The sequence below is a fragment of the Oncorhynchus keta genome, unplaced genomic scaffold, assembly GCF_023373465.1.
Source record: "Oncorhynchus keta strain PuntledgeMale-10-30-2019 unplaced genomic scaffold, Oket_V2 Un_contig_14718_pilon_pilon, whole genome shotgun sequence".
In the NCBI taxonomy this organism is placed as follows: Eukaryota; Metazoa; Chordata; class Actinopteri; order Salmoniformes; family Salmonidae; genus Oncorhynchus; species Oncorhynchus keta.
The window spans coordinates 35,427-59,270 of NW_026278902.1; the positions used below are offsets into that span (position 1 = coordinate 35,427).

Consider the following 23,844-nt stretch of genomic DNA (forward strand, 5'->3'; position numbering starts at 1 on the left):
CAGTGTAAAGGGAGATGCCTGATGTGACTCTGTGTAAAGTGAGATGCCTGATGTGACTCTATATCCCAGTGTAAAGTGTGATGCCTGATGTAACTCTGTGGCCCAGTGTAAAGGGAGATGCCTGATATGACTCTATAGCCCAGTGTAAAGGGAGATGCCTGATGTGACTCTATAGCCCAGTGTAAAGGGAGATGCCTGATGTGACTCTATAGCCCAGTGTAAAGTGAGATGCCTGATATGACTCTATAGCCCAGTGTAAAGGGAGATGCCTGATGTGACTCTGTGTAAAGTGAGATGCCTGATGTGACTCTATGAGATGCCTGAGTGTAAAGTGAGATGCCTGATGTGACTCTAGTGTGAGCCCAGTGTAAAGTGAGATGCCTGATGTGACTCTAAATGAGAGCCCTGTGTAAAGTGAGATGCCTGATGTGACTCTAGCCCAGTGTAAAGTGAGATGCCTGATGTGACTCTGTGTAAAGTGAGATGCCTGATGTGACTCTGTGTAAAGTGAGATGCCTGATGTGACTCTATAGCCCAGTGTAAAGGGAGATGCCTGATATGACTCTATAGCCCAGTGTAAAGGGAGATGCCTGATGTGACTCTATAGCCCAGTGTAAAGTGAGATGCCTGATATGACTCTATAGCCCAGTGTAAAGTGAGATGCCTGATGTGACTCTATAGCCCAGTGTAAAGGGAGATGCCTGATATGACTCTATAGCCCAGTGTAAAGGGAGATGCCTGATGTGACTCTATAGCCCAGTGTAAAGTGAGATGCCTGATATGACTCTATAGCCCAGTGTAAAGTGAGATGCCCATAGGGAAGCACAATATATATAGGGAATAGGGTTCTGTTTGAAACACACCCTTACACTCATCACAATATTCAGGTCCAGTGTCAGTCTTGTGCCTGAGTGATCAGTCTGTAAAGAGATGCCTTTAGATACAAGTCAAAAGTCTGGAGATGCCTGACCTGACTCATTCAAGGGTTTTTCTTTATTTTTACTATTTATTATTTATTATTATGAAATAGATGCCTATGGAATCATGGCCCTGTCCCAGCAACAAAAAAAAGTGTTACACAAATCAAAATGCCTGATGAGATTCTTCAAAGTAGCCACCCTTGCCTTGTAAATGACATGTGACTTTGCAACACTCTTGACATTCTCTCAACCAGCTTCACTCTGGAATGCTTTTGCAACAGTCTTGAAGGAGTTGCCTGATGCTGAGCTCTTGTTGGATGCCTTTGACCTTCACTCTGCGGTCCAACTCATCCCAAACCATCTCAATTGGGTAAAGTGAGATGCCTCAGGTGATTGTGGAGGCCAGGTCATCTGATGCCTGAGCACTCCATCCTGTGTAAAGGAGATGCCACTCTCCTGTAAATTGGTCAAATGTGCCCTCTAAACAGCCTGGAGGTGCCTGATGTGACTCTATTTATTCATTGAGATGCCAGGCAAGTCAGTTAAGAACAAATCTTATTTTCAATGACGGCCTACAAGAGATGCCTGATGTGACCTCCAGCAGTGTATAGAGGCTGATGTGACTCTATAGCCCACTGTTTGGGATACTACCTTGGTCTGTAGCTCTGTGAACAAGGACCCTGGTCTGTAGCTCTGTGAATAAGGACCCTGGTCTGTACTGTAGCTCTGTGGATAAGGACCCTGGTCTGTAGCTCTGTGGATAAGGACCCTGGTCTGTAGCTCTGTGTAAATAAGGACCCTGGTCTGTAGCTCTGTGGATAAGGACCCTGGTCTCTATAGTAGCTCTGTGAATAAGGACCCTGGTCTGTACTGTAGCTCTGTGGATAAGGACCCTGGTCTGTAGCTCTGTGAATAAGGACCCTGGTCTGTAGCTCTGTGAATAAGGACCCTGGTCTGTAGCTCTGTGAATAAGGACCCTGGTCTGTAGCTCTGTTGATAAGGACCCTGGTCTGTAACTCTGTGAATAAGGACCCTGGTCTGTAGCTCTGTGGATAAGGACCCTGGTCTGTAGCTCTGTGAATAAGGACCCTGGTCTGTACTGTAGCTCTGTGAATAAGGACCCTGGTCTGTAGCTCTGTGAATAAGGACCCTGGTCTGTACTGTAGCTCTGTGGATAAGGACCCTGGTCTGTAGCTCTGTGGATAAGGACCATATGGTCTGTAGCAAAAAAAAATAAGGACCCTGGTCTGTAGTTCTGTGAATAAGGACCCTGGTCTGCCTGTAGCTCTGTGGATAAGGACCCTGGTCTGTAGCTCTGTGAATAAGGACCCTAGTCTGTACTGTAGCTCTGTGAATAAGGAACCTGGTCTGTAGCTCTGTGGATAAGGACCCTGGTCTGTAGCTCTGTGAATAAGGACCCTGGTCTGTCTGTAGCTCTGTGAATAAGGACCCTGGTCTGTAGCTCTGTGGATAAGGACCCTGTCTGTACTGTAGCTCTGTGAATAAGGACCCTGGTCTGTAGCTCTGTGAATAAGGACCCTGGTCTGTACTGTAGCTCTGTGAATAAGGACCCTGGTCTGTAGCTCTGTGAATAAGGACCCTGGTCTGTACTGTAGCTCTGTGAATAAGGACCCTGGTCTGTAGCTCTGTGGATAAGGACCCTGGTCTGTAGCTCTGTGGACAAGGACCCTGGTCTGTACTGTAGCTCTGTGAATAAGGACCCTGGTCTGTAGCTCTGTGAATAAGGACCCTGGTCTGTAGCTCTGTGAATAAGGACCCTGGTCTGTAGCTCTGTGAATAAGGACCCTGGTCTGTAGCTCTGTGAATAAGGACCCTGGTCTGTAGCTCTGTGAATAAGGACCCTGGTCTGTAGCTCTGTGGATAAGGACCCTGGTCTGTAGCTCTGTGAATAAGGACCCTGGTCTGTAGCTCTTTGGATAAGGACCCTGGTCTGTAGCTCTGTGGATAAGGACCCTGGTCTGTAGCTCTGTGAATAAGGACCCTGGTCTGTAGCTCTGTGGATAAGGACCCTGGTCTGTAGTTCTGTGAATAAGGACCCTTGTCTGTAGCTCTGTGAATAAAGACCCTGGTCTGTAGCTCTGTGGATAAGGACCCTGGTCTGTATTGTAACTCTGTGAATAAGGACCCTGGTCTGTAGCTCTGTGGATAAGGACCCTGGTCTGTAGGATAAGGACCCTGGTCTGTAGCTCTGTGAATAAGGCTGCTCCTCCATGGTAACAGTAGACCAATGAGACTGGGACTGTTACCATGGGTCTGTGGCTCTGTTACCATGGAGGAGCAATGGGCTGCTCCTCCATGTAACAGTAGGACCAATGAGTCTGCTCCTCCATTGTAACAGTAGCCATTCTCTGCTGTAGGGCTGATCAATGGCGGACCCTGGTCTGTAGAACCCCACAGGACTGGATCTTTTAGGAACCCACAGGACTGGATCTTTTAGGAACCCCACAGGACTGGATCTTTAGGAACCCCACAGGACTGGATCTTTTAGGAACCCCACAGGACTGGATCTTTAAGGAACCCCACAGGTCTGGATCTTTAGAACCCCACAGGACTGGATCTTTTAGGACCCCACAGGACTGGATCTTTTGTGAACCCCACAGGACTGGATCTTTTAGAACCCCACAGGACTGGAATTAGGAACCCCACAGGACTGGATCTTTGAACCCCACAGGACTGGATCTTTAGAACCCCACAGGACTGGATCTTTTGAACCCCACAGGACTGGATCTTTTAGAACCCCACAGGACTGGATCTTTCAGAACCCCACAGGACTGGATCTTTCTGTGAACCCCACAGGACTGGATCTTTACTGAACCCCACAGGACTGGATCTTTAAGGAACCCCCTGGATCTGAACCCCTCAGGACTGGAATAAGGACCCCACAGGACTGGATCTTGGGGGAACCCCACAGGACTGGATCTTCCATGGAACCCCACAGGACTGGATCTTTAGAACCCCACAGGACTGGATCTACTTTAGGAACCCCACAGGAGTGGATCTTTTACTGGAACCCCATGGAGTGGAGCTTTGAGGCCCCACATGGACTGGATGCCATTTTCTGAACCCCACAGGACTGATCGGAACCCCACAGGAGTGGATCTTTTAGAACCCCACAGGACTGGATCTTTTAGGAACCCCACAGGACTGGATCTTTTAGGAACCCCACAGGACTGGATCTTTTAGGAACCCCACAGGACTGGATCTTTTAGGAACCCCACAGGACTGGATCTTTTAGAACCCCACAGGACTGGATCTTTTAGGAACCCCACAGGACTGGATCTTTTCGGAACCCCACAGGACTGGATCTTTTAGGAACCCCACAGGACTGGATCTTTTAGAACCCCACAGGACTGGATCTTTTAGGAACCCCACAGGACTGGATCTTTTAGGAACCCCACAGGACTGTATCTTTTAGGAACCCCACAGGACTGGATCTTTTCAGAACCCCACAGGACTGGATCTTTTCGGAACCCCACAGGACTGGATCTTTTAGGAACCCCACAGGACTGGATCTTTTAGAACCCCACAGGACTGGATCTTTTAGAACCCCACAGGACTGAATCTTTTCGGAACCCCACAGGACTGGATCTTTTAGAACCCCACAGGAGTGGATCTTTTTGGAACCCTAAAGGACTGGATCTTTAAGAACCCTACAGGACTGGATATTTAGGAACCCTAAAGGACTGGAATGTTAGACTGAGGGAACTGAGCTGAGGCCTGGGGGTACAGAGAGTGGAGGGCGGGGCAGTTTATCTCCTGTGTGTGAGAGAGCAGAGCTTCAGGGGGTAAATGAGGGTTCAGAGGGAGGTGGACCGTGGCGAGGGAGGGGGCCTGTTTAAGGGTGCCATGCTGGGAGACAGACGGGTTGTTACAATACAATCTACAGAGAGAGGGGGCTAACTGATAAACGCTAACAGAAAATAGGAGCAAACGTCATTTCTCATCATTATCCGTGCGACCATGACAGGCACCGGAGAGGAGAGGCAATATCATCAGACGGCCTCTGCTCCCTGATTGGGTTATTTGTCCGCTCTTATGCAAATGAGAAGGGACAGAGGCTGCTGGGAGCAGTCGAGTGGGACGCTCCTTCACAGCAGGACAGGTAGGTGTACAGGACAAGCAGCCCGTTATAGGACCTTCACGGAAGGACAGGTAGGTGTAAAGGACAGGTAGGTGTACAGGACAAGCAGCCCGTTATAGGTCCTTCACGGAAGGACAGGTAGGTGTAAAGGACAGGTAGGTGTACAGGACAAGCAGCCCGTTATAGGTCCTTCACGGCAGGACAGGTAGGTGTACAGGACAGGTAGGTGTACAGGACAAGCAGCCCGTTATAGGTCCTTCACAGCAGGACAGGTAGGTGTAAAGGACAGGTAGGTGTACAGGACAAGCAGCCCGTTATAGGTCCTTCACGGCAGGACATGTACAGACAGGTAGGTGTACAGGACAGGTAGGTGTACAGGACAGGTAGGTGTACAGGACAGGTACAGCGCCTTCACAAAGTGCTTGCTAATGCGTGGCGCGGGCGCTAGAGGCGTCACTACAGACCCAGGGTTCGATCACGGGCTGTGTGACAACCGGCCGTGATCGGGAGTCCCATAGGGCGGCGTACAATTGGCCGAGCGCCGTCCGGGTTTGGGGCATCAATGTAAAATAACAGTTTGTTCTTAATTAATTTGCCTATTTCAATAAAAAAAAAGGTTAAATAAAATATGAAGCAGTTTCTTTTTATAAATGTAATAAAAAACTGAAAACTGAAATGTCGATTGTCGATTCGAGTATTCAACTCCTTTGTTACGGAAAGGAGCCTAAATAAGTTTAGGAGTAAAAATGTGCTTAACAAGTCACATAATACGTTTAATGGAGTCTCTGTTCAATAAAAGTGTTTAACATGATTTCTGAACGACCACCTCATCTCTGTACCCCACACATAGAGATAACTGTAAGGTCCCTCATCTCTGTACCATACAGATAACTGTAAGGTCCCTCATCTCTGTACCCCACACATACAGATAACTGTAAGGTCCCTCATCTCTGTACCCCACACATACAGATAACTGTAAGGTCCCTCATCTCTGTACCCCACACATACAGATAACTGTAAGGTCCCTCATCTCTGTACCCCACACATACAGATAACTGTAAGGTCCCTCATCTCTGTACCCCACACATACAGATAACTGTAAGGTCCCTCATCTCTGTACCCCACACATACAGATAACTGTAAGGTCCCTCATCTCTGTACACATACAGATAACTGTAAGGTCCCTCATCTCTGTACCCCACACATACAGATAACTGTAAGGTCCCTCATCTCTGTACCCCACATACAGATAATAACAGATACCCCACACATACAGATAACTGTAAGGTCCCTCATCTCTGTACCCCACACATACAGATAACTGTAAGGTCTGTAGGTCCCTCATCAGCAGTGAATTTCAAACATTCAACCACAAAGACCAGGGATTTTCCAATCCTCACAAAGAAGGTCATCTATTGGTAGATGGGTAGAAAATAAACAAAAAGCAGACATTGAATATCCCTTTGAGGTGAAGTTATTCATTACACTTTGTAGGTGTATCAATACACCCAGTCACTACAAAGATACAGGCGTCCTTCATCTCTGTTGCCGGAGAGGATACAGATAACTGTGATTTCACCATCAGGTCAATGGTGACTTTACATACAGGTAGAGGTCAATGATGACTTTACAACAGGTAGAGGTTAATGCTTTGATAGGAGAAATCTCTGGATGGATACAGATAAGTGGACAGGTGGGTCAGGACAGGTAAGTGTGTAGATGGGCCAGGACAGGTAAGTGTGTAGATGGGTCAGGACAGGTACCCCAGGACATGTAGGTGTGTAGATGGGTCAGGACAGGTAGCAGGACATGTAGGTGTGTAGATGGGTCAGGACAGGTACAGATAACTGTAAGGTGTGTAGATGGGTCAGGACAGGTAAGTGTGTAGATGGGTCAGGACAGGTAAGTGTGTAGATGGGTCAGGACAGGTAAGTGGACAGGTGGGTACCCCAGGACAGGTAAGTGTGTAGATGGGTACCCCAGGACAGGTAAGTGTGTAGATGGGTCAGGACAGATAAGTGTGTAGATGGGTCAGGACAGGTACAGATAAGTGTGTAGATGGGTCAGGACAGGTAAGTGTGTAGATGGGTCAGGACAGGTAACTGTCAAGGTAAGTGTGTAGGTCCTCAGGTGTGTACAGGACATGGGTACAGGACAGGTAAGTGTCCTCAGATGGGTCAGGACAGGTACAAGTGTGAAGATGGGTCAGGACAGGTAGGTGGACAGATGGGTCAGGACAGGTAAGTGTGTAGATGGGTCAGGACAGGTAAGTGTGTAGATGGTCAGGACAGGTAGGTGTGTAGATGGGTCAGGACAGGCAGGTGTGTAGATGGGTCAGGACAGGTAGGTGTGTAGATGGGTCAGGACAGGTAGGTGTGTAGATGGGTCAGGACAGGTAGGTGTGTAGATGGGTCAGGACAGGTAGGTGTGAAGATGGGTCAGGACAGGTAGGTGTGTAGATGGGTCAGGACAGGCAGGTGTGTAGATGGGTCAGGACAGGTAGGTGTACATTCAGGACAGGTGAGAGAATGAGTCAGGACAGGTAGGTGTGTAGATGGGTCAGGACAGGTAGGTGTGTAGATGGGTCAGGACAGGTAGGTGTGTAGATGGGTCAGGACAGGCAGGTGTGTAGATGGGTCAGGACAGGTAGGTGTGTAGGAGTCAGGACAGGTAGGTGTGTAGATGGGTCAGGACAGGTAGGTGTGTAGATGGGTCAGGACAGGCAGGTGTGTAGATGGGTCAGGACAGGTAGGTGTGTAGATGGGTCAGGACAGGCAGGTGTGTAGATGGGTCAGGACAGGTAGGTGTGTAGATGGGTCAGGACAGGTAGGTGTGTAGATGGGTCAGGACAGGCAGGTGTGACAACATCCTGTTGTCATCTGGACCCAGTCACTACAGAGACATCACGTCCTGTTGTAACTCAGATCTAAGACACATCACATCCTGTTGTCCCAGATCTCAGAGACATCACATCCTGTTGTGCCAGATCTAAGGACGTCCTTCGCTAATCCTGTTGTCCCAGTCACTAAGAGACAGGCGTCCTGTTGTCCCAACTCAGAGACATCACTTCCTGTTGTCCCAGATCTACAGAGACATCACTCCTGTTGTCCCAGATCTACAGAGACATCACGTCCTGTTGTCCCAGATCTAAGAGACATCACGTCCTGTTGTCCCAGATCTAAGAGACATCACGTCCTGTTGTCCCAGATCTAAGAGACATCACGTCCTGTTGTCCCAATCTCAGAGACATCACTTCCTGTTGTCCCAGATCAGAGACATCACATCCTGTTGTCCCAGATCTAGACATACACGTCCTGTTGTCCCAGACTAAGAGACATCAGTCCTGTTGTCCCAGATCTCAGAGACATCACTTCCTGTTGTCCCAGATCTAAGAGACATCACATCCTGTTGTCCCAGATCTAAGAGACATCACGTCCTGTTGTCCCAGATCTACAAAGACACATCACGTCCTGTTGTCCCAGATCTAAGAGACATCACATCCTGTTGTCACCAGATCTAAGAGACATCACTTTCCTGTTGCCCCAGATCTAAGAGACATCACGTCCTGTTGTCCCAGATCTAAGAGACAGCCTAAAACCCCAAACACGTCAATCCTGTTGTACCCAGGTGGCTAAAAAAGGTCAAACTCCTGTTGTCAGGTAGAGGTATCTAAGGGACAGGGTCACATCCTGTTGATGCAGATCTGCAGATGGAGACCAGTAACCTTGGGTCAGATTCTAAGAGACATCAGATTACCTGACGGAGTCCCAGATCTAAGAGATAACATCACAGATTCCTGTTTGTCCCAGCACTAAGAGACATCACGTCACTGTTGTACCATTACCAGATCAAGAGACCACACAGTTTACCATTGGAGTCCCACACCAAGAGAGAACCAGGACAGTTGTACCCCACAGGTAGGAGATAACCACACAGGTACCTGTTACCATGGGCCAGGAGAGAACCACACAGTTTACCATGGGTACCACATCTAAGAGAACATCACAGTTTACCAGGTACCAGACCAAGAGATAACAGCCACAGGTACCATTGTCCACAGAAGAGAGACCATCACAGTTTCCTGTTGTCCCAGATTAGGACACAGATTACCATTATCTCTAAGAGAGAACCAGGACAGGTAGGTGTACCAGACCAGGACAGTTAGAGATACCACACAGGTTTACCTGTTGGACAGGTAGGAGACATCACGTACCTGTTGTCCCAGATGGGCCAGAGACAGGTAAGTTTACCCCAAACAGCAGTGTACAGGTAGGACAGGTGTAGAACAGCCAGGACAGGTAGGTGTGTAGATGGGCCAGGACAGGTAGGTGTGTAGATAGGACAGGTAAGAGAGCCAGGACCAGGAGATGTGTAGATGGGCCAGGACAGTTTAGGTTGTAGATCAGAGAGAACCACACAGTTTACCATTACAGAGAGAACCACACCAGGAACCACAGTGTTAGATGGGCCAGGACAGGAGTGTACATAGGACACCAAGAGATTACCACACAGGTAGGTTACCATTACCAGGACCAGGTAGAGATGGGCCACACAGTTTACCAGATACCACACCAGAGACACACAGGTTTACCATTACCAGGACACCAAGAGATGGAACCACACAGTTTACCATTAGACACCAGAGAACCACACAGTTTACCATTACCAGGACAAGAGAGAACCACACAGTTTACCATTACCACACCAAGAGATTACCACACAGTTTACCATTACCACACCAGAGATAACACACAGTGTTACCATTACCACACCAAGAGATTACCACACAGATTACCAGGACCACACCAAGAGAGAACCAGGACACAGGTTTACCATTACCAGGACAAGAGATAACCAGGACAGTTTACCATTGTACACCAGGACACACAGTTTACCATTACCAGGACCAGAGAGAACAGCCACAGTTTACCATTACCAGGACACCAAGAGAGAACCACACAGTTTACCATCAGGACAGGAGTGTAGAGAAGGACAGTTTACCAGGTGTGTAGATGGATACCACACAGAGAACCACACAGTTTACCATACAGGACAGAGAACATGGGCACAGTTTACCACAGAGAGAACCAGGACACAGTTTACCATTACAGAGAACCACACTGTTCAGGTGAGGTACCAGGACAGGAGAACCCACAGTTTACCATTAGATGAGAACCACACAGTTTACCATTAGATGGGTCCACACCAAGAGATTCAGGACACAGTTTACCATTACCACACCAAGAGATTACCACACAGTTTACCATTACCACACCAGAGACACACAGTTTAGGTGTTAGACAGGACAGGAGTGAACCACACAGATTACCACACCAAGAGAGAACCACACAGTTTACCATTACCACACCAAGAGTTACCACAGTTTACCAGGACAGGTAGGTGAGATGGGTCCACAGGTGTGTAGAGAGGACAGTAGGTTACCATTACCACACCAGAGACACACAGTGTTAGATTACAGGACACACCAAGTAGATGGGTCAGGACAGTTTACCATTACCAGGACACCAAGAGAGAACCACACAGGTAGGTTACCATTACCACACCAAGAGATTACCAGGACAGTACATTACCACCACACCAAGAGATTACCACACAGTTTACCATTACCACACAGGTACCACAGTTTACCATTACCACACCAGAGAGAACCAGGACAGTTTAGGTTACCAGATGGAACCAGGACAGTTTAGGTGTGAGATACCACACCAAGACACCACAGTTTACCATTACAGGTAGAGAGACCACACCAGAGAACCACACAGTTTACCATTACAGAGATACCACACCAAGAGAGAACCACAGTTTACCATTACCACACCAAGAGAGAACCAGGACAGTTTACCATTACCACACCAGAGAGAACCACACAGTGTCACCATTACCACACCAAGAGAACCACACAGTTTACCATTACCAGACAGGTAGAACCACACAGTTTACCATTGTCACACCAGAGAACCACACAGTTTACCATTACCACACCAAGAGAGAACCACACAGTTTACCATTAGGAGATACCACCCAGATCTAAGAGACATCACAGAGATCTAAGAGACATCACGTCATTACGTTGTCAGGACAGTTTAGGTGTGTAGACATCACCACCTGTTTACCATTACCACACCAAGAGAGAACACACAGTTTACCATTACCACACCAAGAGATTACCTGTTGTCCCAGTTTACCATGTACCACACCAAGAGAGACATCACAGTTTACCATTACCAGACTAAGAGATAACCACACAGCTTACCATGTACCACACTAAGAGAACCATCACAGTTTACCATTGTCCCAGACCAAGAGAGAATCACACAGTTTACCCCAGATCTAAGAGAGAACCACACAGTTTACCATTCCCAGACCAAGAGACATCACAGTTTACCTGTTGTCCCAGATCCAAGAGACATCACGTCCTGTTGTCCCACACCAAGAGACATCACACAGTTTAAGAGACACCGTCCTTACCACACTAAGAGAGAACCACCAGTTTACCATTACAGAGATACCACACCAAGAGATTACCACAGTTTACCATTACAGTCCTGATACCACACCAAGAGAGAACCACACAGTTTACCATTACAGAGAAACCACACCAGAGAGAAGAACAGTTTACCATTACCACACTAAGAGAGAACCATCACAGTTTACCATTACCACACCAAGAGATTACATCACAGATTACCTGTTACCACACCAGAGAGATTACCACACAGTTTACCATTACCACACCAAGAGAGAACCACACAGTTTACCATTACCACACCAAGAGATAACCACACAGATAGACACCAAGAGAGAACCACACAGTTTACCATTACCACACCAAGAGAGAACCACAGTTTACCATTACCACACCAAGAGAGATTACCACCCACAGTTTACCACACAGTTTACCACACCAAGAGATAACCACACAGTTTACCATTACCACACCAAGAGAGAACCACACAGTTTACCATTACCACACTAAGAGAACCACACAGTTTACCATTACGGAGATACCACACAGAGAACCACACAGCTTACCATTACCCAGGAGATACCACAGTTCACCATTACCACACTCACACAGTTTACCATTACCACACCAGAGATACCACACACTTACCATTAGGAGATACCACACCAGAGAACCACACAGCTTACCATTACCACACAGCTTACCGTTACGGAGATACCACACAGCTTACCATTACGGAGATACCACACACAGAACTTACCATTACGGAGATACCACACCAAGAGATAAACAGTTTACCATTACCACACCAAGAGAGAACCACACCTTACCATTACGGAGATACCACACAGCTTACCGTTACGGAGATACCACACCACGGAGATACCACAGTTTACCATTACGGAGATACCACACCAGAGAGAACCAACAGTTTACCGTTACAGAGAAACCACGGAGAACCACACAGCTTACCATTACGGAGATACCACACAGTTTACCATTACGGAGATACCACACAGCTTACCACGGAGATACCACAAGAGATACCACACAGCTTACCGTTACGGAGATACCACACAGAGATTACACAGCTTACCATTACCACACCAAGAGATACCACACAGCTTACCATTACCACACAGAGATACCACACAGCTTACACAGTTACGGAGATACCACAGCTTACCGTTACGGAGATACCACACAAGAGAATACCACACAGCTTACCGTTACGGAGATACCACACAGCTTACCATTACGGAGATACCACACAGCTTACCGTTACGGAGATACCACACAGCTTACCGTTACGGAGATACCACACAGCTTACCGTTACGGAGATACCACACCAAGAGATAAACAGAACTTACCGTTACGGAGATACCACACAGCTTACCGTTACGGGGATACCACACCAAGAGAAACAGAACTTACCGTTACGGAGATACCACACAGCTTACCGTTACGGAGATACCACACAGCTTACCGTTACGGAGATACCACACAGCTTACCGTTACGGAGATACCACACAGCTTACCGTTACGGAGATACCACACAGCTTACCGTTACGGAGATACCACACAGCTTACCGTTACGGAGATACCACACAGCTTACCGTTACGGAGATACCACACAGCTTACCGTTACGGAGATACCACACAGCTTACCGTTACGGAGATACCACACAGCTTACCGTTACGGAGATACCACACAGCTTACCGTTACGGAGATACCACACAGCTTACCGTTACGGAGATACCACACCAAGAGAAACAGAACTTACCGTTACGGAGATACCACACAGCTTACCGTTACGGAGATACCACACAGCTTACCGTTACGGAGATACCACACAGCTTACCGTTACGGAGATACCACACAGCTTACCGTTACGGAGATACCACACCAAGAGAAACAGAACTTACCGTTACGGAGATACCACACAGCTTACCATTACGGAGATACCACACAGCTTCCTTACGGAGATACCACACAGCTTACCGTTAGAGATACCACACCAAGAGAAACAGAACTTGTACGGAGATACCACACAGCTTACCATTACGGAGATACCACACAGCTTACCGTTACGGAGATACCACACAGCTCACCATTACGGAGATACCACACAGCTTATACGGAGATACCACACAGCTTACTGATACCACACAGCTTACCGTTACGGAGATACCAACAGCTTACCGTTACGGAGATACCAACAGCTTACCGTTACGGAGATACCACACCGTCTTTCTGACCGAGCCTCACCAAGTGTGGACATGGAAAATAGTTCTTGCCTTAACACATTTTTTGTTTAATGGTAAAATGGAAAAACCACATGGAAATTTGCTCTTTTTGTGAAACATGTTTTTTTTTATTTTTTAAATGGTCTTTATTTAGTCAGCTCTTTTTGTGGGATGTTTTATATTAGCTGGTTTCATTTCATCAATGCCATCACAGCTGCAGGGGTTTTTTTCAGGTTTTTTTTTTTTTTTTTGCAGCCGATTTATTTTTTTTATTTTTTTGACCATTTTAAAGTCTTTATTTTTATTTATTTTGACATTTCAAAAATAAATCCAAGAAAGAAAGAATCCCGAAGCAAAGCTGTCATTACAAATCATTAAAATCCAGACAGAAAATATTTACACAAGAAGCAATCTAATATCACACACAGTCAAACCTCTCCGTCGTTCAGTTCGCCATTCTGCGATTCTCACCGTTAATAAACATCAGGCGTTTCAACACAACGGTATCATTTGATCTGAACGCCAAAATGTTTTTTCCCCCCTAAAGTAATCTAGTATCATTTTCATTTGAATCCAATAAGCAAAAAAAAAAATAAACTGTACCAATCTTCATGTTAAACTACTTTTACAAATTAAAAGCAGGAAGAAGAATAAACCACTATATTTACATGAAACTCCCACATGACTTTGTCTAGTAATCTTCTGAATCGCCACAACAGAATTAATTAACTGTTTAGGTTCTGACCTATTGTGAAATGCGTCTAGTTGTTAAAAAAAAAAACAGCCAATCCAGAAACTGCAAAGCAAAAAAACAAAAATTTGCTTTAGCATTTCGTCCAATCAGGGGCCGTCTTCATCTGCGCCAGGGGCGGGTTCGTTGTCGTCATCCTCCTCGTCGTCGTCCTGGAGCAACGCATCATCAATCAGCGACTCTTCCTGGAACTACAAAAAGGGACAAGACGAGACGACACTTTTATAAAGAAAGAAAAACAAGAGTAGATCATCTCTGGCTACTCCTAAACTCCTTAATCTGGCCACATGTTACTTTTATAAAGAAAGAAAAACAAGGTAGAGATAATCTCTGGCTACTCCTAAACTCTTTAATCCACAGGACATTAGTTTCTTTACATTGGAGTCCTTTAGCTGACTCTCTTATCCAGAGCGGTTTACAGTAAAGAGTCATTTAGCTGACTCTTATCCAGAGCGGTTTACAGTAGAGTCATTTAGCTGACTCTCTTATCCAGAGCGGTTTACAGTAGAGAGTCATTTAGCTGACTCTCTTATCCAGAGCGGTTTACAGTAGTGAGTCATTTAGCTGGAGAACTCTCTTATCCAGAGCGGTTTACAGTAGTGAGTAATTTAGCTGACTCTCTTATCCAGAGCGGTTTACAGTAGTGAGTCATTTTGACTCTCTTATCCAGAGCGGTTTACGAGTCATTTAGCTGACTCTCTTATCCAGAGCGGTTTAGTGAGTCATTTAGCTGACTCTCTTATCCAGAGCGGTTTACAGTAGAGAGTCATTTAGCTGACTCTCTTATCCAGAGCGGTTTACAGTAGTGAGTCCTTTAGCTGACTCTCTTATCCAGAGCGGTTTACAATAGAGAGTAATTTAGCTGACTCTCTTATCCAGAGCGGTTTACAGTAGTGAGTCATTTAGCAGACTCTCTTATCCAGAGCGGTTTACTGAGTCATTTAGCTGACTCTCTTATCCAGAGCGGTTTACAGTAGAGGGACTCTCTTATGAGCGGTTTACTTAGTCCAGAGCGGTTTACAGTAGTGAGTCATTTAGCAGACTCTCTTATTGGTTTACAGAGAGTCCTTTAGCTGACTCTCTTAAGCGGTTTACAGGAGTCATTTAGCTGACTCTCTTATCCAGAGCGGTTTACAGTAGGAGTCATTTAGGGGACAGTAGTGAGTCATTTCTGACTCTCTTATCCAGAGATACTAACAGGAGTAATTAGGGTTAAATGCCTTGCTCTTAAGGGTACAGAGATTTTTCACCTAGTCGGCTGGGGGATTCGAACCAGCAATCTTTTCGGGTTTACTGATCAAACGCTCTCAACCGTTATGCTACCCTGTTGCCCTCTTCTCCTCAATGAGTCTGAAACGGAGTAGCTCCTCAAGCCTTCCCTGGAAAGCCAACACGTTGGGGACTGTCTGATTGGTCCAGATACTAATGGGTTGGGGACTGTCTGATTGGTCCAGAAACTAATGGGTTGGGGACTGTCTGATTGGTCCAGAAACTAATGGGTTGGGGACTGTCTGATTGGTCCAGAAACTAATGGGTTGGGGACTGTCTGATTGGTCCAGAAACTAATGCGTTGGGACAGAGCCAGAACACGTTGGGGACTGTCTGATTGGTCCAGAAACTAATGGGTTGGGGACTGTCTGATTGGTCCAGAAACTAATGGGTTGGGGACTGTCTGATTGGTCCAGAAACTAATGGGTTGGGGACTGTCTGATTGGTCCAGAAACTAATGGGTTGGGGACCGTCTGATTGGTCCAGAAACTAATGGGTTGGGGACTGTCTGATTGGTCCAGAAACTAATGGGTTGGGACAGAGCTGAACAAGACGTTGGGGTAAAGCACATCTGGCTTTAATCTCTGATCTGTTTAAGAGACGATTCATATCAACGGATGACTCAGTCGGGATGAAGAACGGATGACTTCTCCTGTCCCTCGTCACCACAAAAGGACTTCAGCGACGGCAGTCTCAGACTGAAGAACGTAGCGAACGACGGCAGTCTCAGACTGAAGAACGTAGCGAACGACGGCAGTCTCAGACTGAAGAACGTAGCGAACGACGGCAGTCTCTGAAGAACTGAAGACTGAAGAACGAACGGCAGTCTCAGACTGAAGAACGAACGCGGCAGTCTCAGACTGAAGAACGTAGCGAACGACGGCAGTCTCAGACTGAAGAAAGCGAACGACGGCAGTCTCAGACTGAAGGACGTAGCGAACGACGGCAGTCTCAGACTGAAGAACGTAGCGAACGACGGCAGTCTCAGACTGAAGAACGTAAAGGAACGACGGCAGTCTCAGACTGAAGAACGTAAAGGAACGACGGCAGTCTCAGACTGAAGAACGTAGCGAACGACGGCAGTCTCAGACTGAAGAACGTAGCGAACGACGGCAGTCTCAGACTGAAGAACGTAGCGAACGACGGCAGTCTGACTGAAGAACGTAAAGGAACGACGGCAGTCTCAGACTGAAGAACGTAGCGAACGACGGCAGTCTCAGACTGAAGAACGTAGCGAACGAACAGAGCAGAGGAAGATCCCGAGGCCTCAGGCTAATAAAGAGACAAAACCACCTTAAGATGTTTTTCATTTTTCATTGGATTCGTGCGAGAAAAGCCTTAGCTGTGAAGCACTGTGCCCACACACACACACACACACACACACACACACACACACACATCCTGAAAAACACTTCCCCCAACCATTAGCAACACACCGTAGTCCATAACTAAAACCACCTTCACCTCGTCATGATCCGTCTCCTGCTCATCAGGCTCCTGGGAGGTCAGGGAGACGGAAGGCTGGTGCCAGGACAGACGCAGATCGCTGCCGTTCAGACGGACACTGTGTAGCGCCGCCTACCGGAGGGAGGAGGACAGACAGCGGGGACACAGGAGGGGAGAGGAGGGGACACAGGAGAGGAGGGGACAGGAGAGGACATGAGAGGACAGGAGAGGACATGAGAGGACAGGAGAGGACATGAGAGGACAGGAGAGGACACAGGAGGGGACAGGAGGGGAGAGAGGAGGACAGGAGAGAGGAGGGGAGAGAGGAGGGGACAGAGGGGGAGAGAGGAGGGGACAGGAGGGAGAGAGGAGGGGACAGGAGGGGACAGGAGGAGGGGACAGGAGGAGGAGGAAGGGACAGGAGGGGGAGGAGGGGAGGGGACAGGAGGGACAGGAGGGGGGAGGAGGGGACAGGAGGGGAGAGAGGAGGGGAGAGGGAGGGGACAGGAGGGGAGAGGAGGGGACAGGAGGGAGAGGAGGGGAGAGAGGGAGGGGGAGGAGGGGACAGGAGGGGACACAGAGGGGAGAGAGGAGGGGACAGGAGGGGAGGGAGGAGGGGACAGGAGGGGAGAGGAGGGGGACAGGAGGGGACAGGAGGGGAGAGGAGGGGACAGGAGGGGAGAGAGGAGGGGACAGGAGGGGGAGAGGAGGACAGGAGAGAGGAGGGGAGGGGAGGAGGAGGGGACACAGGAGGGGACAGGAGGGGAGGGGGAGGGGAGAGAGGAGGGGACACAGGAGGGGACAGGAGGGGAGAGAGGAGGGGACAGGAGGGGAGAGAGGAGGACAGGAGGGGAGGAGGAGGGGACACAGGAGGGGGACAGGAGGGGACAGGAGGGGAGAGAGGAGGAGACAGGAGGGGACAGGAGGACAGAGAGGAGGGGACAGGAGGGGAGAGAGGAGGGGACACAGGAGGGGAGAGGGAGGACAGGAGGGGAGGAGGAGGGGACAGGAGGGGGAGAGGAGGGGACAGGAAGGGAGAGGGAGGGGACAGGAGGGGAGGAGGAGGGAACAGGAGGGGACAGGAAGGGAGAGAGGAAGGACAGGAGGGGACATGAGAGGACACAGGAGGGGACAGGAGGGGAGAGAGGAGGACAGGAAGGGGAGGAGGGGACACAGGAGGGGAGAGGAAGGGAGAGAGGAGGACAGGAGGGGAGAGAGGGAGAGGAGGGGAGAGGAGGGGAGAGGAGGGGGAGAGAGGAGGGGACAGGAGAGGGAACACAGGAGGGGACAGGAGGGAGAGGAAGAGAGGAGGGGACAGGAGGGGAGAGAGGGAGGGGACAGGGAGGGGACAGGAGGGGAGAGAGGAGGGGACAGGAGGGAGAGGAGGGGACACAGGAGGGGACAGGACTGGGGAGAGAGGAGGACAGGAGGGGAGAGAGGAGGACAGGAGGGAGAGGACACAGGAGGGGGACAGGAAGGGGACAGGAGGGAACAGGAGGAGAGAGGAGGGGACACAGGAGGGGACAGGAGGGAGAGAGGAGGGGACAGGAGGGGAGAGAGGAGGACAGGAGGGGAGAGAGGGAGGGGACACAGGAGGGGGACAGAGGGGACAGGAGGGAGAGAGAGGAGGAGACACAGGTCTGTCCAGGGGGGAGAGAGGAGAGACAGGGAGGGTCTAGAGGAGGGGACACAGGACTCCCCTGTTCAGCCTCTGGTCTGGGAGAGTAGGTGGGGACAGGGAGGGAGACAGGAGGGGACAGGGAATCTGAGAGGAGGGGACAGGAGGGGACCTGTTCAGGAACTGGAGGGGACAGGAGGGAGAGAGGAGGGGACAGGAGGGGACATGAGAGGACACAGGAGGGACAGGAAGGGACAGGAGGGGAGAGAGGAGGACAGGAAGGAGAGGGAGGGGACACAGGAGGGAGAGGAAGGGGAGAGAGGAGGACAGGAAGGGAGAGGGAGGGAACACAGGAGGACAGGGAGGTCTGGACAGGAAGGAGAGAGAGGACACAGGAGGGGACAGGACGGCATCGAGAGGACTGACAGGACTCCAGGAGGGACAGAGGAGGACAGGCCTCTGGAGAGGAGGGGACATGGTGACAGAGGAGGGACACAGGACGGCTCGATCTGAAGACAGGAAGGGACCTGTAAAGGGGAACACTGGTCTGACACAGGAGGTGATAAGGAGGCCAGAACAGGACGAAACACAGGAGGGAAAACACAGAATCTGAGAGTCCCTCCAGGAAGGGAGTTCAGAACACTGGAGGGCTCACAGGAGGGATAAGGAGGACAGGAAGGGGAGAGGAGGGAACACAGTCTATCTGACAGTCCTCCAACTCACCTGTTCAGGGCCACTGGAGGGAACACAGGAGGGGATAGGGAGGGAACACAGGAGGAACAGGAGGGAACACAGGAGGGGACAAGGGGGGACTGTTCAGGGGACAGGAGGGAACACAGGAGGGATAAGGAGGGCCAGGACAGGAAGACATCCTGAACTCAGGTGGAGAATCTGTCTGTCCAGTCAGCACTGGGTTCAAAACGTCCCAGTTTAGTCACGAGGTTGAAAAGTGTTTCGCCTGTTCAGCCTCTGGTCTGCTCCTGTAGGTGATAACAGCCAGACAGGACGGCTCGTCTATCTGACAGTCCTCCAACTCACCTGTTCAGCCTCTGGTCTGCTCCCTGTAGGTGATAACAGCCAGACAGGACGGCTCGTCTATCTGACAGTCCTCCAACTCACCTGTTCAGCCTCTGGTCTGCTCCTGTAGGTGATAACGGCCAGACAGGACGGCTCGTCTATCTGACAGTCCTCCAACTCACCTGTTCAGCCTCTGGTCTGCTCCTGTAGGTGATAACGGCCAGACAGGACGGCTCGTCTATCTGACAGTCCTCCAACTCACCTGTTCAGCCTCTGGTCTGCTCCTGTAGGTGATAACGGCCAGACAGGACGGCTGCGTCTATCTGACAGTCCTCCAACTCACCTGTTCAGCCTCTGGTCTGCTCCTGTAGGTGATACCGGCCAGACAGGACGACTCGTCTATCTGACAGTCCTCCAACTCACCTGTTCAGCCTCTGGTCTGCTCCTGTAGGTGATAACGGCCAGACAGGACGGCTCGTCTATCTGACAGTCCTCCAACTCACCTGTTCAGCCTCTGGTCTGCTCCTGTAGGTGATAACGGCCAGACAGGACGGCTCGTCTATCTGACAGTCCTCCAATCTCCAAATTGCTTGAGAAAAAGGGTGAAAGAACAAGACTGGGCTCATAAAGATGAAAGATGGGAGTGTCTGATTGGTCCAGAAAGGGTGAAACACGCTGTGCTCTTCGTCCCAGAGTCTGAACTCATTCATTCACCCAAGCAGATATCAGAGCACTGCTGGGACCATTTTGTTTTCAAACCAATTCCCAACAGCTATTTTCTATTTTTCCCCCAAAACATCATAATGCCCTCCAACAAACTTTCCAAATGTAATTCATATCAACCAGGACAGGGTTCATTAAAAACTAGTTTAAACCCAGACTAGGGTTCATTAAAACTAGTTTAAACCAGACTGGGTTCATTAAAAACTAGTTTAAAACCAGACTGGGCTCATTACAACTAGTTTAAAACCAGACTGGGTTAATTTAAACTAGTTTAAAACCAGACTGGGTTAATTTAAACTAGTTTAAAACCAGACTGGGCTCATTAAAACTAGTTTAAACCAGACTGGGTTCATTAAAACTAGTTTAAAACCAGACAGGGTTCATTAAAACTAGTTTAAAACAGACTAGGTTCATTAAAACTAGTTTAAAACAGACTAGGTTCATTAAAACTAGTTTAAACCAGACTGGGCTCATTAAAACTAGTTTAAACCAAGACTAGGTTCATTAAAACTAGTTTAAAACCAGACTGGGTTCATTAAAACTAGTTTAAAACCAGACAGGGCTCATTTAAACTAGTTGAAGAAGCTCAACTCACAGCAAAGTGTGGCAGTAGATCCTGGAGGTCAGTCTCAGTAAAGCCAGAGATCTCCAGGGCTCTCGGTCTGTGATCTACTGTAGAGTGGACAGGGAGACCTCCCCGGCAACCCCTTCCCCTCCCCTGCCTCTCAGGCCCCACGGCCTCGAGCATGGGCCCCTCTGCCCCGCCCCTGGAGCCAGGATCCCCTCTTAGCTGCCTGGCGAGGAAGGGGGACACGACAGGATGATCAACGTTACCTCAACACACACAATGCAATCTAGAAGAGACGATCAGACAGTATATATGAAGAGAAAACACATCTGACAGTGTGACAGCACCCCCTGGTGGTTGAACAGAGAGACAACAGACAGTATATATAAAGATGAAACACACCTGACAGTGTGACAGCACCCTGGTGGTTGAACATCTGAGAGACAACAGACAGTATATATAAAGAGAAAACACATCTGACAGTGTGACAGCACCCCTGGTGGTTGAACAGAAGAGACAACAGACAGTATATATAAAGAGAAAACACATCTGACAGCGAGACAGCACCCCCTGGTGGTTGAACAGAGAGACAACAGACAGTATACAGACAGTATATATAAAGATGAAACACATCTGACAGTGTGACAGCACCCCCTGGTGGTTGAACAGAGAGACAACAGACAGTATATATAAAGATGAAACACATCTGACAGTGTGACAGCACCCCCTGGTGGTTGAACAGAGAGACAACAGACAGTATATATAAAGAGGAAACACATCTGACAGTGTGACAGCACCCCCTGGTGGTTGAACAGAGAGACAACAGACAGTATATATAAAGATGAAACACATCTGACAGTGTGACAGCACCCCCTGGTGGTTGAACAGAGAGACAACAGACAGTATATATAAAGATGAAACACAGCACCCCCTGGTGGTTGAACAGAGAGACAACAGACAGTATATATAAAGATGAAACACAGCACCCCCTGGTGGTTGAACAGAGAGGCAGACAGAAATAAATGTATCAATCAGACAACTTCAAAATCAAATCTGACCTTCAGTTGAACCCCTACCTCTAACTGTAGTTGTGTCTGACCTCCCGTTGACCCCTACCTCTAACTGTAGTTGTGTCTGACCTCCCGTTGACCCCTACCTCTAACTGTAGTTGTAGTGACCTGTGACCCCTACCTCTACTGTATCTGACCTCCAGGTGACCCCTACCTCTAACTGTAGTTGTGTCTGACCTCCCGTTGACCCCTACCTCTAACTGTAGTTGTGTCTGACCTCCAGGTGACCCCTACCTCTAACTGTAGTTGTGTGTATCTGATCTTCAGCTGAACGGTATCTTCTCCAGACTGGGTCTTCTTATACAGGTCCAGTTCTGTGTCCAGCAACTCCTTCTGAGCCTACAGACAGACAGGAGACAGGAGAGACAGAGAGACAGGAGAAACAGACAGACAGAGAGAGACAGACAGGAGACAGGGAGACAGGAGAGACAGGAGGAGACAGACAGGAGCCAGAGAGACAGACAGAGAGACAGAGAGAGACAGACAGGAGACAGAGACAGGAGACAGGAGGAGAGAGGAGCCAGGAGCAGGAGAGAGACAGGAGACAGGACAGGACAGACAGGAGAGACAGACAGGAGACAGGAGAAGACAGACAGGAGAGAGGACAGTTTTCAGGAGAGACAGACAGGAGACCAGGAGAGAGACAGAGAGACAGGAGACAGGGAGACAGACAGACAGGAGACAGAGACAGAGTCAGACTCATTTCAGACATGTCCGTTAGACCAGGATCCAGAGAGTCTATGTCCACCTGTTATAACCAGGAATACAGAGTGGTCCACCTGTTATAACCAGGATCCTGTGTACCTGTTATCATGTAGTCATGTCCACCTGTTATAACCAGGATCCAGAGTCTATGTCCACCCTGTTATAACCAGGATCCAGAGTGATCTATGTCCACCTGTTATAACCAGGATCCAGAGTATGTCTATGTCCACCTGTTATAACCAGGATCCAGAGTCGTCTATGTCCACCTGTTATAACCAGAATACAGAGATCCAGAGTCGTCTATGTCCACCTGTTATAACCAGGATCCAGAGTAGTCTATGTCCACCTGTTATAACCAGGATCCAGTAGTCCACCTGTTATAACCAGGATCAGAGTAGTCCACCTGTTATAACCAGGATCCAGAGTAGTCTATGTCCACCTGTTATAACAGGATGTAGTCTATGTCCACCTGAGGTAGTGAGTCTATGTCCACCTGTTATAACCAGGACCCAGAGTCTATGTCCACCTGTTATAACCAGGAGTCGTCCACCTGTTATAACCAGGATCCAGAGGTAGTCTATGTCCACCTATTATAACCAGGATCAGAGTCGCCTATGTCCACCTGTTATAACCAGGATCCAGAGTAGTCTATGTCCACCTGTTATAACCAGGATCCAGAAGTAGATCCACCTCACCAGGATCCAGAGTGATCACCTGTTATAACCAGGACCCAGCAATCCAGTACCAACCGTCCACCTGTTATAACCAGGATCCAGAGTCGTCTATGTCCACCTGTTATAACCAGGATCCAGAGTCCACCTGTTATAACCAGGATCCAGAAGTAGTCCACCTGTTATAACCAGGATCCAGAGTCGTCCACCTGTTATAACCAGGATCCAGAGTCGTCTATGTCCACCTGT

General features: G+C 48.8%; 1 protein-coding gene and 1 long non-coding RNA gene across 6 annotated transcripts; one reads left to right on the plus strand and one right to left on the minus strand.

The window, feature by feature from the left end:
• The first annotated feature begins 6,721 nt into the window (after positions 1 to 6,721).
• On the plus strand, positions 6,722 to 9,363 carry LOC127918725 (uncharacterized). Of its 5 annotated transcripts, XR_008100646.1 has the most exons (8): positions 6,722 to 6,759; positions 6,877 to 6,950; positions 7,095 to 7,120; positions 7,263 to 7,294; positions 7,474 to 7,521; positions 7,565 to 7,646; positions 7,723 to 7,878; positions 9,325 to 9,363. It is a non-coding gene; the product is annotated as an uncharacterized LOC127918725 (long non-coding RNA). The 5 variants fall into 5 exon arrangements; XR_008100648.1 differs by lacking the exons at positions 6,722 to 6,759; positions 6,877 to 6,950; positions 7,095 to 7,120; positions 7,263 to 7,294; positions 7,474 to 7,521 and adding an exon at positions 7,304 to 7,417; XR_008100650.1 differs by lacking the exons at positions 6,722 to 6,759; positions 6,877 to 6,950; positions 7,095 to 7,120; positions 7,263 to 7,294 and having other exon boundaries at positions 7,455 to 7,499; positions 7,595 to 7,646; positions 7,697 to 7,878.
• A 4,628-nt stretch (positions 9,364 to 13,991) lies between these two features.
• On the minus strand, positions 13,992 to 21,329 carry LOC127918724 (RNA-binding protein 26-like). Its single transcript, XM_052501911.1, has 4 exons — positions 21,177 to 21,329; positions 20,282 to 20,365; positions 17,242 to 17,355; positions 13,992 to 14,699 (listed from the first exon to the last, which is right to left on the minus strand). Exons 1-4 carry the CDS (start codon positions 21,327 to 21,329, stop codon positions 14,598 to 14,600), a joined length of 453 nt encoding a protein of 150 aa, XP_052357871.1. The 3' UTR covers positions 13,992 to 14,597.
• Positions 21,330 to 23,844: the final 2,515 nt, after the last annotated feature.

Bases quoted from the DNA above. Each gene is read 5' to 3' on its own strand.
- LOC127918724 (XM_052501911.1), bottom strand. From the start codon at position 21,329: ATGCTCGAGGCCGTGGGGCCTGAGAGGCAGGGGAGGGGAAGGGGTTGC. The intron at 20,366-21,176 runs GTGAGTTGAGCT...ACCAGAGGCTGA, and splicing joins ATCTACTGCCACACTTTGCT to ACAGGTGAGTTGGAGGACTG. The intron at 14,700-17,241 runs GTGAAGGTGGTT...CCCTTTTTGTAG, and splicing joins AGGAGACGGATCATGACGAG to TTCCAGGAAGAGTCGCTGAT.